General features: G+C 55.2%; 1 protein-coding gene across 4 annotated transcripts in view; it reads right to left on the reverse strand.

Moving 5' to 3' along the window:
• Window positions 1-3,969: 3,969 nt before the first annotated feature.
• The window catches only part of GMEB2 (glucocorticoid modulatory element binding protein 2), a 33,541-nt gene continuing 18,097 nt past the window's right edge, over window positions 3,970-19,413 (reverse strand). For 2 of the 4 annotated variants that reach the window (XM_033187135.1, XM_033187138.1), the window contains 6 exons: window positions 15,952-16,055; window positions 13,510-13,667; window positions 10,100-10,171; window positions 9,530-9,724; window positions 9,161-9,283; window positions 3,970-7,083 (listed from right to left, as the gene is read on the reverse strand). In XM_033187135.1, the coding sequence (XP_033043026.1) occupies window positions 6,443-7,083; window positions 9,161-9,283; window positions 9,530-9,724; window positions 10,100-10,171; window positions 13,510-13,667; window positions 15,952-16,055 (1,293 nt within the window). In that variant the 3' untranslated portion in view covers window positions 3,970-6,442. Of the gene's footprint in view, window positions 7,084-9,160; window positions 9,284-9,529; window positions 9,725-10,099; window positions 10,172-13,509; window positions 13,668-15,951; window positions 16,056-17,416; window positions 18,187-19,413 lie in introns of those variants that run through there. The other 2 variants (XM_033187137.1, XM_033187136.1) reach the window with 2 other exon arrangements.

The raw sequence follows: 19,413 nt of genomic DNA on the forward strand, positions 1-19,413 counted from the left end.
GGCCAAGTGGCCGCCGGGTCCCAGAGTCAGCACGCCTGGCGCTTTGCTCTCTGGACTGGCTCTGGGTCAGCCCTGTGGGGAGGCCCTATGGAAGAGCTGAGGCCTCCAGCCCACCTGAAGCTCGAGTCCCAGCCCCAGCCTTACTGCCATCTCGGGAGACCCTGAGGCCTAACCTCCCACCTAGAACACGCCCAGCTGTTAGATGTCTATGTTGTTTAAAATAAACATCCAGTTAGCCAGGGGTGGGGGCGGGCACCTGTAGTCCCAGCTACTCGGGAGGCTGAGGCAGAACTGCTTGAACCAAGGAGGCGGAGCTTGCAGTGAGCCGAGATTGCGCCACCGCACTCCAGCCTGGGTGACAGAGCAAGACTCCGTCTCAAAAAAAAAAATAAATAAAATAAACATCTATGTTGTTTTAAGCCACTGAGCTTTGGGGCGATCTGTTCTGCAGCAGTAGGTAACGGACAGTTACGCTGCCCCTGAAAGAAGGGAGCAAGGCTGCCATGCAAGGCCAGCACCTCGTGGGGAGGGCCGGGCTGGGGGCTCACGGCTACCTCGGGAGGTCGGCTGGGTACGTCGTCAACCACCAGGGAGCCTCTCGCAGACCAATCACGTTCGAGCTTCTCGGAGAGGGCGGAACCGCCAACTACAGCAGCCCCAGGGGCTGAGCAGGCTCCACGTGCACAGAACGCTGCAAGAACTTGTGCGGAACGCTGTGTTCCTGGATGGAGACGCTTCACATCACACAAAGATGTGAGTTCTTCCTAAATGAACCTGCAATCTCATGGTGGATACGCTGACTTTCACGTTCATTTGGAAAAGCATTATTACATCACCAAGCAACGCTGGGCAGGACTTGGTTTTTTGTTTTGTTTTTGTTTTGTTTTGTTTTGTTTTGTTTTGTTTTGTTTTGAGACCGGGTCTCAGTCCATCGCTCAGGCGTGAGTGCAGTGATGCCATCACAGTTCACTGCAGCCTCGACTTCTGACTCAAGCAGTCTTCCCACCTCAGCCTCCTGAGTAGCTGGGACTACAGGTGCACACCACCACAGTTAGCTATTTTGGAGTTTTTTCTATGTTTTTCAGAGATGGGGTTTCTCAATGCTGCCCAGGCTGCTGTTGAACTCCTGGACTCAAGCAAACCACCCACCTTGGCCTCCTTGAGTGCCAGGATTACAGGCGTGTCCTGATGCCCAACCCAGGATGATTACTAAAAAGGAGTCACAGCAGGTGCTGGCACGACTTACTAAACACACAACGCACTGCACAGTCACTGAACCCGGTGTGGATGCGCAGGTCCAGGGCAGAACAGAGAGTCCAGAAATAGAGTCACACTCAGGAGTCTGGGGTGGGATGAAAGATTGGCTCTCGGCCGGGCGTAGTAGCTCACACCTATAATCCCAGCACTTTGGGAGGCCGAGGCAGGGGGATCACCTGAGGTCAGAAGTTCGAGACCAGTCTGGCCAACATGGAGAAACCCCATCTCTACTAAAAATACAAAAATTAGCCAGGCATGGTGGCACGCACCTGTAATCCCAGCTACTCGGGAGGATGAATGAGGCAGGAGAATCACTTGAACCCGGGCGTCAGAGGTTGCAGTGAGCCGAAATGCTGCCACTGCATTCCAGCCTGGGTGACAGAGTGAGACTCCATCTTGAAAAAAATAAAAATAAAAATAAAGAATGTCCCAAACCCAAAACACTGACAATGCCAAATGCTGGTGAGGACGTGGAGCAACAGGAACCCTCATTCATTGCTGGCGCAAGTGGGAGGTGGTGCCTCCACTGGCAGAAGACACTTTAGTAGTTTCTTACATAACTAAATACATTCTTAGCACACAACCTAGCAGCTCTTACAAAATTAAATACATTCTTACCACACAACCTAGCAGTTCTTACAAAACTAAATACATTCTTACCACACAACCTAGCAGTTCTTACAAAACTAAATACATTCTTAGCACACAACCTAGCAGTTCTTACAAAACTAAATACATTCTTAGCACACAACCTAGCAGTTCTTACAAAACTAAATACATTCTTAGCACACAACCTAGCAGTTCTTACAAAACTAAATACATTCTTAGCACACAACCTAGCAGTTCTTACAAAACTAAATACATTCTTAGCACACAACCTAGCAGTTCTTACAAAACTAATACATTCTTAGCACACAACTAGCAGTTCTTACAAAACTAAATACATTCTTAGCACACAACCTAGCAGTTCTTACAAAACTAAATACATTCTTACCACACAATCTAGCAGTTTCGCTCCTTGGTATTTACCCAAACCAGTTAAACGCTTATGTCCGCACAAAAACTTGCATGAGGGTTTTTAACAGCAGCTTTACTCAAAATTGCCAAAACTTGGGAAGCAACCAAGATGTCCCTCAGTGGCTGAACGGTACACTGTGGCCCATCCACACAGTGGCATGTCACAAAGCACTCCGCCCTCTGTGGGACTCTGCCCTCTGGAGTGCCCTGGGCTGGACAGGGCTGGACAGGCCACAGCCCACTCCCCACGCCTGTGTCCTCAGCTGAGGAGCGGCCAGTGCTGCAGCTCACCACCAGGGACACTCAGTGGGTACAAGACATGACCCCTTGTAGGTCTGCATCTCGTGGCCTCTGAAACCCCATGAAGTATCAGGAACAGAAGGTATCATGGTGGGATACTGAGGAGTATAGCTCCCTTCAGGGCCAGAGGGGATGATGGGGGTGATTGGGCCGTGTGAGCAAACGGGAAGGGTCACAATGTAGAGAATGGGTAGCAGGAGGGTAGGAAGGGCCAGAGGTGGGAGCCAGGTAGTTCTATCGACCCGAGAGAGATGGAGGGGGCCTGGCCTCACAAGAAGGGAATGTATCGTGGATGTGAGGTTGCAGAAAGGTGGGCTAAGTCAGTGGGCAGGTGTTGGTGCCCCCCTCCCCCACGGGGCGTGATGGGGACTGAGCATGGGAGGGAATATGAAGCAGGAGCTCTGTCTCGTACGCATGGAATCTGAGGAGCTGGCAGATGACCTGTGGGGAGGGTGGTCCCATGCCAATGTGTGCTGGAAGGACATGCCTGTGCATTTGTCAGCTCTGGGCTGCAGCAGGGCACAGGCGTGGGAGAGCAGCCATGGTAGAAGGGCAGGTTTCAGAGTGGACTCTTGCAACCAGTGCCCTGTGCCCCTCCAGCCACCACCCCGGATGGCACCCAGTGACCCAGCTTTTGACGCCATTCTGCCTTAAAGGAAGTGTCCAACTTTCCTAAGTGGAACCACACAGCGTGGACTTCTGTGTCTGCCTCTTACTTGGCCATGAGTCTGGGAGGCCGGCCTGTGGCTGGTGTGCAGGTTCTTATGGCCTTGGGTGGACAATGGCAGCAGGGAGGGGAACAGCATTGGTGACAAGATGACTCTGGGACTCAGCCCTGGGAGTGGGGAGGAAGTGCTCCCCTGGGGGTGAGTCTGCTGAGCTCCTGACTGGTGGGTGCAGGCCCCTGTGCCGCTGTGACCTCTCCTTGCCCGTGGGTGTGGTGCCTCCGATGCCAAGGCTGTTCTTACTATCGTCCTCCAGCAATTTGCAGGACACCCTCAAAACCCTCACCAGGCACCGAATTGCCTGATGCTCTTGATCTCGGGCTTGCCAGCGTGCAGAAATGAATCTCTGTTGCTTGCAAGCCCCCAGGCTGTGGTATTTTGTTGCAGTAGCACTAATGACTAAAACAGCCATGATCCTCCCAACAGGCCTGTTGACAACTCCGACGGGTGCTGGGGAGAGAAGGAGAAGGGCGCAGAGCACCTGCTGTGATGAAATCAGCTTTGACCTCAGGACACCCTGGAAGGGTCCTGAAGCCCCCAGGCTATTTGGAAGGACTAAGCCTGTGGGTGTGAGTGGCCTGGGGTGGGGGTGGCAGCCAGCGCGGTTTGCTTTGGGCATGTTTATAGACTTGATTTCTCTCCACACTTCATTCCAAGAGATAGACACTCAAACTATGAAAATTGTTTTTATTTTAAATCAAAGTACCAGGCAGATACTTGCAAAACAACATACAAAGCAAAACTCAAACATGGCCCTTCCCCAGGGCACCTCTGAGCAGGCACAGAGAAGTTCTCGCCCTCTGCAAAATCCAATCCAATCCTATCTTCTCAGAAAACCAAACCAAAGGCAGCCATGAAAACCTGTGTTCTGTATGTGGTTGAGAAGGTCTTCCTCTCTGAGTATTGGCTGGCCCCAAGGTGCAGAACTGGGAGGTCCAGGGAACCCTGCCCCAGAGGAGCCAGCAGGACCTGCAGGAGCCGGGGGCAGTGCTGACGACCTCCCCGGCCCACTGCAGTGGGGTTCCCGTGAGGATGGGGGCTTCTCCAGGGCCCTTCCCCAGCCCCTGCCAGAAGCAGCTGGGTTGGCGGCAGACGTCCCCGCGGGCCTTGGGAAGCACTGGGAATGGGCTCCCAGCCCTGCTGGAATGGGGGATTGGGAATTAATTCTGAAGCTGGTTGTGGCTTATTTTTGTATGGCTCTGAAATTAACTTCCTCTCCCAATGCCTCAACAGCTAAAGGCCAGGGCAGAAAAGGTCCCAACCTTGTTCTTAAAAAGAAAGGAAATGAACCCACAACCCACTGGAAGTTCTGTTCAGCGAGGGCTGTCAAGGCAGACCCACTCGTGACTTTGACAAAGGGAAGCAGATGGAAGGTTGCGGGTCCCAGGGTCCCAGGCAGCTGTATTAGTGACAGGTTCTGAGCCGGTGGGGTGGGGGCTACGGGGCCCTCCTGACCCCCATAGGGTCATACCGCTGCAAGCTGCAGAACTCAACTGGAGTGGAAATGAGTTTAAAACGGAGTATGTACATCAAAAGGTCAACATCACGCCGAAACCAGCTGACTGTGACAACAGCAAACAGCAAACAAAAATGCAACAGAGAAAACAAACAAGACACAGCCTCAGTAGCTTGACATGGGTGGGGGCAGCCAGGACAGGGCCCTGGTGACAACAGCACAGAGGTGGGGTCTGGGCCGCTTGCCGGACGGACAGCCAGCCAGTTCCCTTCGGAGCAGTGAAGTGGGACACGGGACCCTCGCATTGCGGGGCCTCAGACGGGCCTTCAGCTGCCGACAGAATCAGGAGGAGCATCCAGGGCCCTCTGGCCCTCAGGGTCCTCCTGGGACACGACCTGCTGGAGACGGCAGGAGCCCTGGGCTGGCTGCTCCCTGAGATGTCTGCCCCAGGGCCCTGGCCTGGAGGGGCCTCAGCCTGGTCTTCCTTGTGAGTCCAAGGCCAGGTCTGAGGACAGTCATAGGACAGCCCTTCCAGACAGGCTCTGGGCTCCACCTTTGGCAGTTGCCCTGACCAGCCCACCCGGGCAGCCTCTTAAACACCCAGGGGCTCTCCGTTGGACAGAGACCACCGAGGGCCAGCCCAGGGGCTGCATGGGGTCTGGGGGCCAGGGAGCCGAGGGCTGTTCTGTGGCCAAGCAGCCCAAGCTGAAGGCCTCCACGCGAATCCTCGACCTCCATAGCAACTGGTTCTGTTTATACCCCTGCCCCAGGACTGAAGCCCTCGGGACACACCTCACGGATCTCAGATCCCTGGGAGGGGCCAGCTCAGGCAGAGGCTGCCCAGGACCTCCGCACCCGCTCAGGTGCACTCACAGGGGCTCAGGGGCCACCCCCAGAGCTAACTCGGGAAGCCTAGGCACTCAGCATTATTTTGGTTGAAAATGCTATAAATCTGACTCTTCCTAGAAGCCTACTAAGCAATCCAATTAAAAACACCCTCAGTACATGTGCAACAATGCCTGGACCACGTCTCATCTGTGCGGCCCCTGGGCCACCTGAGCACCAGCTGGGGGTGGGGGAGGAGGGCACCCACTGGGATCTGCACCCAAGCTCCGGGTGCACGTTCCCACACAGGAGGAGAACGGGGCGCCAGCCACACTAAACCTACAGAAAACTGTGGGAAGAAACCAAATCCATAGGATCCATAGGGTTCACACTTGGGCTCAGCTCCCAAGTCATGTGTAGCATCCCCAGGGACCTGGCTGGGTGCAGACACCGGGACCTCGCCACCCGCTGCACCGCGTCCAGCACCTGCAGGGTCGTGCTCAGCACCCTGGCTCTGCTTCCTCTGCCTCGGCTGCACCCAGGCTCCCCCTGCGCCCCCGCCCACCTGGCTCCTGATCAAGGTCCAATGTGTAAACAGTATTAATAAGCAACAGATGGAAAAATATATTTCCCAAGAAAAAAGGGGGAGGAAACATGGGACCTGAAGACCGATTTCCAGGTTGCTCTCGCTGTTCTGTCCCCTTCTCTCTTCTCGTGATTTGTTTTGGCGATTCCTCTCTTTGGTTCTGCAGCCCACGTGACCCACCTGCCCGAGCCAGCCCTGCGGCCTCTGCCCGCTCCCTGCTGCCGCAGCTGAGAGGCAGCCAGCCCCGTCCGTCCCGGGGCCTTGCCCTCCTGTCGGCTACTTCCGCTCGTGGTCCTCTGCCACGGCAGCCACCTCAATGGTGGCCGTGTGCTCCTCGGGCCCGGGGGCAGCCCCTGTGGGCACTGTCACAATTGTGCTGGCGCCAGGCGAGGCCTGGGCCACGTTCTGCAGGGTGGGGCCCAGGCCAGGCAAGGTGAGCAGCTGCAGCGGGCTGACCACCTTGAATACCGTGCTACCGTCCTGCACGGCGGCCGTGCTCAGGACCGTGAGGCTGGACGCGTCCGGGTGGATCTCCACTGTGCTGGGGTAGGTGGAGCCGGAGGAGGCCAAGACTGTGTAGCCCCCAAGCAGTGGGGAGGCTGGGGAGCTGGCGGGGGGTGCCTGAAGGGAACCCTTGCCCAGGACGGTGGAAGGCAGGGTGGACACCACTTTACCAAGGGGGACGCTGGTCAGCTGGGGGACAGGCACGCCTGGGCCGAGCGCCAGCTGGGCAGACTGGGTGAGCACCTGCGAGGCCATGGCGGCCGGTCCTGATGTGGCACGTGCAAGCCGGGGCCGCTTCACAGGTGGTGGCAGGGAGACCGGCGTCAGCGTCATAAGCACGTTGCTGAGGTGCTGGGACTTGTGCTTCAGCTCCTTGGCCCGGCGGCGATGCTCATCACACTGCTGCTCCAGGGCTACAGGGAGGGGCAGACGGCATCACACAGGGGATGGGGGCATGGACGGCAGCGTGCAGGGGACGGGGCAGACACGCTATACCATCTGGGTGGCTCCTGCGTCAGTGGCAACCCAGGTCTGCTCACCTGATGCCACAAACCCAGATGACCACATGGCCACCCACCAAAGGTGAGGTCTGTGGGAGATGGGACCCAAGATGGCCCTCGGGGTAGATACAAGCCTGTGCTGACCCAGGGTCTGCACTGACCCAGGGCCCGTGTGCAAACGTGGCAATGCCGTCTCAGACCCTCCCGCGCTGACCCAGGGCCTGTCTCAGACCCTCCCACGCTGACCCAGGGCCTGTCTCAGACCCTCCCGCACTGACCCAGGGCCTGCAAGTGTGGCAATGCCGTCTCAGACCCTCCCATGAGTTTTCACACACCCAACGTAGAAGTTGCTCTTGTGACATATTAAGATCAAGAGGAGGAGAAGGAGCACATATGGCACATGTGCTTAAACATAAACATGCACATACACACAGTGAACACACACTGAACACACACAGTGAACACACAGTGAGCACACACACAGTAAACACACACACACTGAACACACACAGTGAACACACAGTGAACACACACTGAACACACAGTGAACACACACTGAACACACACAGTGAACACACACAGTGAACACACACACAGTGAACACACACACACTGAACACACACAGTGAACACACACACTGAACACAAAGTGAACACACAGTGAACACACGCACAGTGAACACACTGAACACACACAGTGAACACACACAGTGAACACACACACAGTGAACACACTGAACACAGTGCACACACAGTGAACACACACTGAACACACACAGTGAACACACACACTGAACACACACTGAACACACACAGTGAACACACACAGTGAACACACACTGAACACACACAGTGAACACACAGTGAACACACACACTGAACACACACTGAACACACACAGTGAACACACACTGAACACACACAGTGAACACACACAGTGAACACACACACAGTGAACACACTGAACACAGTGCACACACAGTGAACACACACTGAACACACAGTGAACACACACACAGTGAACACACACACAGTGAACACAGTGAACACACATAGTGAACACACAGTGTACACACACACTGAACACACACAGTGAACACACAGTGAACACACACACAGTGAACACAGTGAACACACACAGTGAACACACACACAGTGAACACGCACTGAACACACACTGAACACACACAGTGAACACACAGTGAACACACACACAGTGAACACAGTGAACACACACAGTGAACACACACACAGTGAACACGCACTGAACACACACTGAACACACACAGTGAACACACAGTGAACACACACACACTGAACACACACAGTGAACACACAGTGAGCACAGACCCCAAGAGGAGCGAGGAGGAGGAAATGCACCTATGTCAGGGGCTTGAGCTCCCAGCGGGGTCAGGACCAGCACTTCCCATTCTCTGCCATTGTTTTTTTCTTTTTTTTGAGACAGGGTCTCACTCTGTAGCCCAGGCTGGAGTGCAGTGATGCAATCTCGGCTCACTACAACCTCCGCCTCCCGGGCTCAAGCGATTGGCTGCCTCAGCCTCCCGAGTAGCTAGGACTACATGTGTGCACCACCATGCCCAGCTCAGTTTTGTTTTTTCAGTAGAGACGGGGTTTCATCATATTGGCCAGGCTGGTCTCGAACTTCTGGCCTGAAGTGATCTGCCCGCCTCGGCCTCCCAAAGTGCTGGGGTAACAGGCGTGAGCCACCACGCCTGGCCTCTGTCATTTTCTCTTAAATAACTACTTGGATCATCACAGAAATGCCGGTAAATGCAAGCTTAGTGTGATGGAAAGGTCTGACTACATCATTTAAGCTTCAGGTTATTTTCCTCGCACAACAGCTGTGGGGAGAAGCTCCCCGTGGTGGCTATGACTTCAGGGAATGCATGTGGACGCACAGCCAGGGGGTGAACCCGTGGGCTCCCAGGACCTCAGCCTGCTGCCCAGGGGCCAGGGTGGTCTCGGCGTACCTGCCAGGTCCCGGGCATACTGCTCCCGCGAGCGGTCCATCTGGCACTTATGGCTGGCCAGCACCTTCTTCACCAGGTCCAGCATGCCGAAGTTCTGCACAATGTTGTTGAGGAGCACAGCATCTGAGAGGGCAACACAGACACTCGGTGGGAACCCGGGCCCTTCCGAGAGAGCCGGAACACCACTCTGGGGCTGCTCCTCAGGAACCCGGCCAGCCAGGATCCCGGTTCAGAGGGAGAAGACTGAGATGCACCAAGGCGATCCTCCCACCAGGTTCAGCCTCAGCATAGCGGGGGTCTCAAGCCTAGATTCAGCCTCCAACCCAGCAGCACAGAGGGGCCTAGGGGCAGGAGGGCCAGTGGCCTCACCTCCTGCAGACACTCCTGGGCTGAGGAGCCGGCAAGAGGAAAGACGCAGCTCCTCACCTCGAAGCTGCAGGGGAGGGTCCTGGACCCGCTGCTGCAGGCCTCTCATAGTCTCCATCAGCTCCTGGTGGAACTCCTGGATGACCTCGTCCAGCAGGCCGGCGTCCTTCAGCCCCCGCCAGAAGGTAAATGTGTCATCTGTGAGGGAAGGAGTGGGTTCAGTGGGCAGGGAAAGCGCTGCCACACGGGGCAGCCACCACAGCTACACGGGGCAGCCACCACAGCCATGAGGACACCACCACAGCCACGAGAACGCCATGCCAGAGCCGGCAGCGCCTGGCACTGAGCTGGGCTTGCACTGCCCAGACACATCCACAGTGCCGAAATCTCGCGGGTCAGCCACAGAGTTCAGCCTCAGAGCGCCCAAGACAACGCTGCTGGAGCCAGACCTTTCTCCACAAAGGCCCCACTGGCCCCACCTGGATTCCTGGAGCCCCTGTGTGGCCTGAGGCGGGCAGAGACCCCACCACCCTGCCAGGGCTTGTGAGCAGCCCACAAGGAGGAACCTCGTACCTCCGATGGCTGCGGTCCAGTCCCCAGGGTCCTCACAGGTCTCTATGGTGATGGTCGCAGGAGACCCATTCACTGTAGCCAAAAGGAAACCTCGGGTGAGAGCTGAGAGCACCAGAGTCCCAGCCCACACACTGTCCGCCCTCCTCACACCACAGTCCCAACCCCACACACCCCACACACCCAAACACCCCACACACCCAAACACCCACACACCCACACACTGTCCGCCCTCCTCACACCAGTCCCAACCCCACACACCCCACACACCCACACACCCACACACTGTCCGCCCTCCTCACACCACAGTCCCAGCCCACACACCCCACACACCCAAACACCCCACACACCCCACACACCCACACACCCCACACACTGTCTGCCCTCCTCACACCAGTCCCAGCCCACACACTGCCCTCCTCACACCAGTCCCAACCCCACACACCCCACACACCCACACCCCCACACCCCCACACACTGTCTGCCCTCCTCACACCAGTCCCAGCCCACACACCCACACACCCACACCCCCACACACTGTCCGCCCTCCTCACACCACCTTCTGAACCTCTCCATCTGTTTTCACAAAACTGACAAACACAGGATACACACTAGTACAGCCAAAGCATTTTCCTGCCTTGTATCTTACGGCTATTTTTAATCACAGACGTTGTCAAACATACAAAGGAGAAAGAACACAAAAACAAATCCCTTGAACCCATCACCCAGTTTCAGCAAATCCTCAACATTTTCTCTGCCTGTCCATTTACGATTTTACTCAAGAAGCACTTTCGACTTGACCGTCAGAAGCGAGACAAGGTGATCCTTCTGCTTGACTTGTTTTCCCACTGACGAGAGTCTGGAATCCTGCTCTGTGGCTCCCTCTGTCACCCGTGGGGCTCGCCCTCACCTCACCTCTTCAAGTGATGCTTCATTGAAGTCATCATAAATCTCAGTATCTATCATGTTTCCATTTTTCTACACCAGAACAAGTGGGGCTTTGAGAGACAGAAACTGTCCTGGCTCTTCCTGTGGGTCCCTTTCTAGTGACTGCAGAACACGACTGGGCGTGTCGTTCATATTTGGCCATTTTGGGTGTTGCTGATGGAGACTTTATACGCAGATCTGGCTTAAAAAACAAACCCGGGGCCGGGCGCGGTGGCTCAAGCCTGTAATCCCAGCACTTTGGGAGGCCGAGACGGGCGGATCACGAGGTCAGGAGATCGAGACCATCCTGGCTAACATGGTGAAACCCCATCTCTACTAAAAATACAAAAAAAAAAAACTAGCCGGGCGAGGTGGCGGGCGCCTGTAGTCCCAGCTACTTGGGAGGCTGAGGCAGGAGAATGGCGTAAACCTGGGAGGCGGAGCTTGCAGTGAGCCGAGATCCGGCCACTGCACTCCAGCCTGGGCAAAAGAGCGAGACTCCGTCTCAAAAAAAAAAAAGAAAAAAAACAAACCCAGGGCTGCGCGCGGTGGCTCACGCCTGTAATCCACGCACTTTGGGAGGCTGAGGCGGGTGGATCACGAGGTCAGGAGATCAAGAACAGCCTGGGCAACACAGCGAAACCCCATCTCTATGAAAATACAAAAAGTTTGTGCGTGGCGGCATGTGCCTGTAATCCCAGTCACTTGGGAGGCTGAGGCAGGAGAATCACTAGAACCCGGAAGGTGGAGGTTGCAGTGAGCCGAGAATGCGCCACTGCACTCCAGCCTGGGCAACACAGCGAGACTCCATCTCAAAAAACAAAAACAAAAACAAAAACAAAAAACCTGGAAGCAGTTTAACGTTTTGGTAATGCTGGCCTTTTCCACATTCATCAAAGACGTAGCAGTGGTGAATATTACTCATACATCTGGAATTATTTGGGGTGTGAGTGAGTCTCTCTCCTAGTTTGGGCTGATACACCATCTTTTACTAACTCCGGAATTGTTTGGGGTGTGAGTGAGTGTCTCTCCTAGTTTGGGCTGATACACCATCTTTTACTAACTCCGGAATTATTTGGGGTGTGAGTGAGTTTCTCTCCTAGTTTGGGCTGATACACCATCTTTTACTAACTCCGGAATTGTTTGGGGTGTGAGTTTCTCTCCTAGTTTGGGCTGATACACCATCTTTTACTAACTCTGGAATTGTTTGGGGTGTGAGTGTCTCTCCTAGTTTGGGCTGATACACCATCTTTTACTAACTCTGGAATTATTTGGGGTGTGAGTGAGTGTCTCTCCTAGTTTGGGCTGATGCACCATCTTTTACTAACTGCACAGTAGCCAAGTCAATGGTTCTCAGAGACTTCAGGTTAAAGAACCCAAATCATCTTCAGAAGAGCTGAGCCTCAGCCTAGCTGTGCAGCACTGACTACAGGGCGTGGAAGGGCCCAGTCCCTTTCCTACCAGGCGGTCAGACAGGGCCAACACTAACATGGTGGAGGCCCCGAGGAGGACAGACAGGAGGCTGGGCTCTACCCAGCCCCTCCGACCACAGCAGCCCAAGTGTCCTGGGCTTCTCAGGACTCAGCACTGAACCTGCCAGGCTGCCCCGGCAGGACGTGGAACGGGGCTCAGGAGAAGGGTGAGGCCTTACTACTGTCCAGGCTGGAGGGCAGTGGCGTGATCTCGGCTCACTGCAACCTCCGCCTCCTGAGTTCAAACGATTCTCCTGCCTCAGCCTCCCGAGTAGCTGAGACTACAGGCACGCGCCACCACACCCAGCTAACTTTTGTACTTTTAATAGAGACTGTGTTTCACCCCGTTGGCCAGGCTGGTCTCGAACTCCTGGCCTCAAGTGATCCGCCCGCCTTAGCCTCCCGAAGTGCTGGGATTACAGGCGTGAGCCACCACGCCTGGCCTAACTTTAGTTTTAAGAAAAATTTCTCTATTCATAAAGCTGGAAAGAATTCTAGGGAATAACCTTTCCACAATTTAGAACTACAGACAACAACGTGGAAGAATACCTAAACCGTCATCCAAAAACCCAAGTGGCGGGAATGCCTGCAGCAAGGAACCAACACGGAAGGCCGGAGAGCAGGCATGCAGCTCCATAAACCGCCAGGTCGGGAGGAAAGCAGATCCAGATTTGGGGCTGGGCCGTGGGGGTGGGAGGGAGGCGGCCGGTGGGCGCCCAGGCCCTCTCTGTTACTCGCTATACCCTTCCCCACGTGTGAGTTATTGTATTACAATGAAAATGGCTTAGAAAGAAAAGTGCTTCCATCTTCCTTGTCAATGAAAGCAGCAATTCTGCCAGCTCTCCTCTGTGAGGAAGGAGGAGGCTGATCCCAGACACTCAGGCTGGAGGCAGGAGACCAGCAGCCCTGGCCTGAGCCAACGCCTGGGGCCAGGGAGGCCACCCAGGGGCACGTCACCCTCTGTGGCCATGGCCAGGGTGCGGCTGGGTCAGGATGAGCAGCCCATGCACCTACCGTCGGCTGTGGCAGGCGTGAGGGGAATGTACTCGGCCGACGTGGGACTGCTCAGGGACACGCGGGCTCCTGAGAGGTCGATCTTCGTGCTGCGGCAGGTGTTGGAGCAGACCTTGTCATGCTGGTAGAAGTCCAGTTCCCCGGAGTCCATGATCTTCCTATGGCAGAGGGTGGCACGGAGCGTCCAGGTCAGCCCCAGAGCCGAAGGCACCTGCCCGCCCACCCTGACCTGGGCCATCCACCTGTGTGGGGCAGTCCTGGCTGAGGCGCTGGCAGCTCCACAGAGGAGGGTGGGCTCTGCTTCCCTCAGGGCAAGCTCGGCGTGCAGGACCCTGCTGCTGAGGAAGCAGCCGGCCCAGCCCCACACCACGGCACTATCCCCAGGAAGGAGGTGCGCGCTGGCCAGCGGGTATCCTGGAGGTGCCCATCAGAATCTGTAGGGCTGGGCCTTTCTGGGATGTTCCACTACCCAAGTCCTAAGGGTGACCCACAGCTAACAAAGGTTGGCCTGGCCCCCCTACATCATGCATGACTCATTCTGAAGCAGAGGAAGGTGGGAAATCAATTCCAGGAGAAGCCTTCCTCCTTCTAAAGGCACAGAGACAGCAAAGCAGAGTGATGAGGGCGCAGGAGAGCACCAACAGCCATGGCTGCCACTCATCCTCATCTTTACCAGGAAGGCTTCCCATGGCCCAAACTGCCAAGACCCGCCCTCCCAGGGCCCTCTCTTCCACCTCTCCGGAGGTCCAGGGTCTCAGTTCTGTGTGTCTCAACGAGCCTGCCTCGACCCGTGAAACAAGCATCAGAGGCTCCGGCCACATTCAATCTTTGGGCAGCACTGACCTCAGGCACATACAGGCTGATGCTTCTGTGGTCAGCTCAGGACTTGCCTACCTGGCCGGTGGTCCCCACAGCTGTGCCACCAGCCACGTTCCAGAAAAATCAGAGGCCAGCTCAGCTGAACAGGACCTGAGCCATGGGAAAGGACCCAGGGCCAGTCACTCGTGAGGCCTCAAACTCTGACTCCAGCACAAAGCAGGGGCCCTCCTTGGGAAGCAAGGTAGAGGCCAGGCCCACAAAGACCGAGACTGCGGCTTGTGATTCACAGATAAAGAGGAGGCCGGGCGCGGCGGCTCATGCCTGCACTTCCAGCACTGCAGGAGGCTGAGGCGGGTGGATCTCCTCCAGGCGCCAGGGCTCACGCCTGCAATCCCAGCACTGTGGGAGGCTGAGGCGGGTGGATCTCCTCCGGGCGCCGGGGCTCATGCCTGCAATCCCAGCACTGTGGGAGGCTGAGGCGGGTGGACCTCCTCCGGGCGCCAGGGCTCACGCCTGCAATCCCAGCACTGTGGGAGGCTGAGGCGGGTGGATCTCCTCCGGGCGCTGGGGCTCACGCCTGCAATCCCAGCACTGTGGGAGGCTGAGGCGGGTGGATCTCCTCCGGGTGCCGGGGCTCACGCCTGGAATCCCAGCACTGTGGAGGGCTGAGGCAGGTGGATCTCCTGAGGTCAGGTGTTCGAGACCAGCCTGGCAAATATGGCGAAATCCCGTCTCTACTAAAAATACAAAAACTAGCTGGGCGTGGTGGCGGGCACCTGTAAACCCAGCTACTGGGGAGGCTGAGGAAGAGAATCTCCTGAACCCAGGAAGCAGAGTTTGCAGTGAGCCAAGATCATGCCACTGCACTCCAGCCTGGGCAACACAGCAAGACTCCATCTCAAAAAAAAAAGTGATAGAAAGGACAGAAATAAAGAATAACATAAAAGGCCAAAATCTGATGCACAAATATCAGATTATACCTTTTTTTTATTTTTCAGAATGCATAATTGAAACAGACCCTTTTCTTTTCCCTTTTATTCTTGTTTTTTCTTTTTGAGACAGTCTCACTCTGTAACCCAAGCTGGATTGCAATGGCACAATCACAGCTCACTGCAGCCTAGATTTCTAGGCTGAAGTGATCCTTCTACCTTAGCCTCTTGAGTAGCTGGGACCACAGGCATATGCCACCAAATCCAGATAAATTTTTATTTTTAGTAGAGATGAGGTCTCAATATTTTGCCCAGGCTGGTCTCAAACTCCTGGCATCAAGTGATCCTCCTGCCTCAGCCTCCTAAAGTGTTGGGATTACAGGTGTGAGCCACCACGCCCAGCCAACCCTCTATTTTACAACAGTGAAATAGCCACAAGTGCCTTCAGGTAAAGAATTGGTGGATATTAAAATAACTGACAAAACAATTCTAAAAATCTGACAGTGCCCCTGTTGGCAGGGTGTGGACGATGGGTTAGTGTTCCGGGTGTGAGCAGGTGCAGTCACCCGGGAGGCTGTCAGCACTCACCAAGTCTAAAACACGCCTCATCTTCAAAATCCCAAAACTCCATAAGAAAGCAAGAGTTGCCAGGGCCCCTTCCACCAGGGAGGCTGACCCTGGTGCCAGCGCCCACCTGAGCATGATGCCGTTCATGCGGATGGCTCTCTTCCAGTCCTTCAGGGTAGACTTCCCGGCCAGGTGCACAAATTCCTTCGGGCTGATCACATGCTCGTCGTACTGTGGGGGACACAGCCACGTGGGTCAAGCTTGGCCGGGACACCACATAGGCTGTACCCATCTCCTACCCGACCCTGAGTCAGGGGCACAAGTCAGGAAGAGCACCATGGCATGGCGCTGACCAGTGCAGGTCTCCTACAGAGCATTCAGGTAAAATAAGGACATGACCCACAGGCACGGTGGCTGCAGTGGGAAGCGGCCGTCTCCTCCAGCCCTGAGGGGACCAAGCTGCTGTGTGCCGGGGCTAGACACGGCTGAGTTGACTACACCAGGTAGGTGTGTGGCCTTCTCTTCCTCCAGGCAGACTAAGCAAACTGCTTCTGTGCAATGCATCTTATAAATACACATTATTGCATATGTTACATCGCAGATGGCAACAGATGCCAGCACATGAGTGGAGCTGTGAATGCTGCCTTCCTCAGGCCCCTCCTGACACCACCTTGCCCCGTGCAGCAAGCGCCGGCACCTGCTCTCTGACACACACACGCACACACACACATACGCACACACGTTTCTAAGCCAGGGGAACCCTCCTGCTTGCTAATTTCACCCATGTGGGAGCTCAGAAAACCTGAGAAGGTAAAATATCCTGTTCAATCTTGTTACACAAGCAATTATTGAAACCAAAAAGTGGAAATAAAACTGCGTTTACTTAGGAAACAAGCAGGCTGGGGATGGAGGAGTCACGAGGTCTCAGCAGCTGGACCCAGGAGGCCGGGTCCAGGGGCCACCTCCACCCCTGGGCCGTGCCCAGGTCTAGCTTGCTGAAGGAAGCGATGCTCCCGATCCCTGAGCCCACCCTCTCATAACCTCCGTGCCACAGATGGGAACGCTGAGCCCAGCCAGTCTCTGGCCCTCCCTCATGCAGTTGATCTGGGAGATCCGACAGAAGCCCAGCACATGGAATCCAAAAGGCTCTCTGGCCATTGTTGGAGCCTGGCAGGAAACCTGCACTGGCTGTGACTGAGGCTGCTTCCGGTCATCACCTCTACCCAACGTGGCTCACACCTAGGAAACTCAACTGTACCCAATGGGCCTGATCCTACCTAGAGTTCTGGGCTCAGCCAGCCTCACGCCCCGCCCTCCTAGGCCTGCCTCTTTGCTTTCTTGCCTTCACCTTTGTTAGTCTTCTCACCCCAGGTTTTCCTCTCCCAGCTAGGAAGCTATATGCTATACTCTCCTGAGCTCTCGACCATGTCACGCTTACCAGAGCTGCCAGGGCCCAGTTAACATGGCCCGCTCCTGACCCTCCCGAGCTACCATGGCCCGCTCCTGACCCTCCAGACCACAGCCATGTGGCCCTGCTCTCATCTCTCAGGTCCTCCTAGGGCTGAACACAGAGGACTGGTCGGATTACCCACGTTTTCCCCTGACTCTTCACACCTTCTCACACCACAACACTTCCATCTGGAGGCCTCTTGTCTCCGCCTGAAATGCATATTCAGAATGCTGGTGGCAAACTCCTGTCTTTTTCTGAAAACGTCTTTCTTCCAGCATAATTCTAAAGACGACCTCACGGTGTTGTCGCTCTCTGCAGTTAGGCGCTGGTGCCGCCACCTCTGCTCCTGCGCAGATTTCAGCGCATGGCCGGCAGGATTCCCGCTCCTGAGCGATCCGTCTCTCCTCTTGGCTAGACTGAGGATCTTCTCTGTCCCTGCCATTCCGGAATTTCATTATGATGTCACCTACGGTGCACTTCTTCCGTGTTCCCAATTTCTAATTCTGACACAATTTCAAACTCACAGGGCAATTGCCAGCACAGTCCAAGGAGCTCCACATGCGCATGCGCGTGCCCGGACTCACCGCCCGCTCCCGTCTGCCCCCACCTAGACCTGAGCGTGCGGCTACTGAGGGGGAGGCAGAGACTTCAGGTCCCTGGGCCCTCAACACCTGCGTATATTTCCTAAGAACAAGGATCTCTTGTGCAGCCACAGAACGACTCGCATCAGGAAATTGTCATTCACATATTATTCTCTAATCCATTGTCCATATTCAAATTCATGAACTGTCCCAGTGATAGCCACTATTGCAAAAAAAAATTTTTTTTTTTGAGACAGTCTCACTCTGTCACCCAGGCTGGAGTGCAGTGGTGTAATCTTGGGCTCTCTGCAACCCCCGCCACCCGGGTTCAAGCGATTCTCTTGCCTTGGCCTCCCGAGTAGCTGGGAGTACAGGCATGTGCCATCATGCCTGGCCAATTTTTTTGTATTTTTTGTAGAGATGGGGTTTCACCATGTTGGCTGGGCTGGTCTCGAACTCGACCTCAGGTGATTCACCCGCCTCAGCCTCCCAGAGTTCTGGCATTACAGGTGTGAGTCACCATGGCCAGCCTGCATTTTTTTCTGATGCAGGATCCAGCCCAAGACTGTGGTGCATGCAGCTGCCCCGCTCTTCAGCTTTTGTCCCCATTAGGACAGCAGCAGGCGGGGCACAGTGGCTCACGCCTGTCATCCCAGCACTCTGGGAGGCCGAGGTTGGGCAGGTCACCTGAGGTCAGGAGTTCGGGGTCAGCCTGGCCAACATGACGAAACTCCATCTCTACTAAAAATATAAAAATTAGCTGGGCGTGGTGGTGGGTGCCTGTAGCCCCAGCTACTCAGGAGGCTGAGGCATGACAATCACTTGAACCCAGGAAGCAGAGGTTGTGGTGAGCCGAGATCGTGCCATTGCATTCCAGTCTGGGTGACAGAGGAAGACTCCGTCTCGAAAAAAAAAAAAAAAGATGCAGCAGCTTCTCAGCCTGTCTGTATTTTTCTTCGCCTTGACACTTTTGGAGCTTGTGGGTCAGGCATTCCGTAGGCTGTCTCTCCGTGTGTATCTGCTGTTTTCTCATGAGTAGAGTCAGGCCATGAACTGTTGGAAGAACACCACAGAACTCCTGCTCACTACATCAGGAGGCTCAAGGGGGAGGTCTGTCCCGAGCCTGATGATGTGAAGATGGATCGCGGGGTTAAGGAGGCACCTGCCAGCTTTCCCACCACAGCTATGACTTACGTCTGTAATGGCTGCATGGTTTGCAGGGATGCTCTGAAGCCAGTCTAAGCACCTGCTCATGACTCTGACCCCATCATTCCTCCCATGCTTTACTTCTCTCTATGCATTTATTTAACATAATGAATAACATGAAATACATGGTGACAGGTATAGACTCACAGGTTTTATTTACTTGAGTGATGGCCCATGACTATCACTGTTTATTTTGAGCTAAAAGCCGCCCTAGACGCAGGCAGCGGGGTCTTCATCCAGGCTGGGGCCTGTTAGGGCCTGGCACTGTGGACCACTCTTTCCTCAGTCATGAAAGTTCTCAGTCTCTCTCTTCTCCTTCCAGACTCAAATAGATGTGTTCGACTCTCGTGCT

Source organism: Trachypithecus francoisi, unplaced genomic scaffold (genome assembly GCF_009764315.1).
Source record: "Trachypithecus francoisi isolate TF-2019V2 unplaced genomic scaffold, Tfra_2.0 Lachesis_group21, whole genome shotgun sequence".
Classification (NCBI taxonomy): domain Eukaryota; kingdom Metazoa; phylum Chordata; class Mammalia; order Primates; family Cercopithecidae; genus Trachypithecus; species Trachypithecus francoisi.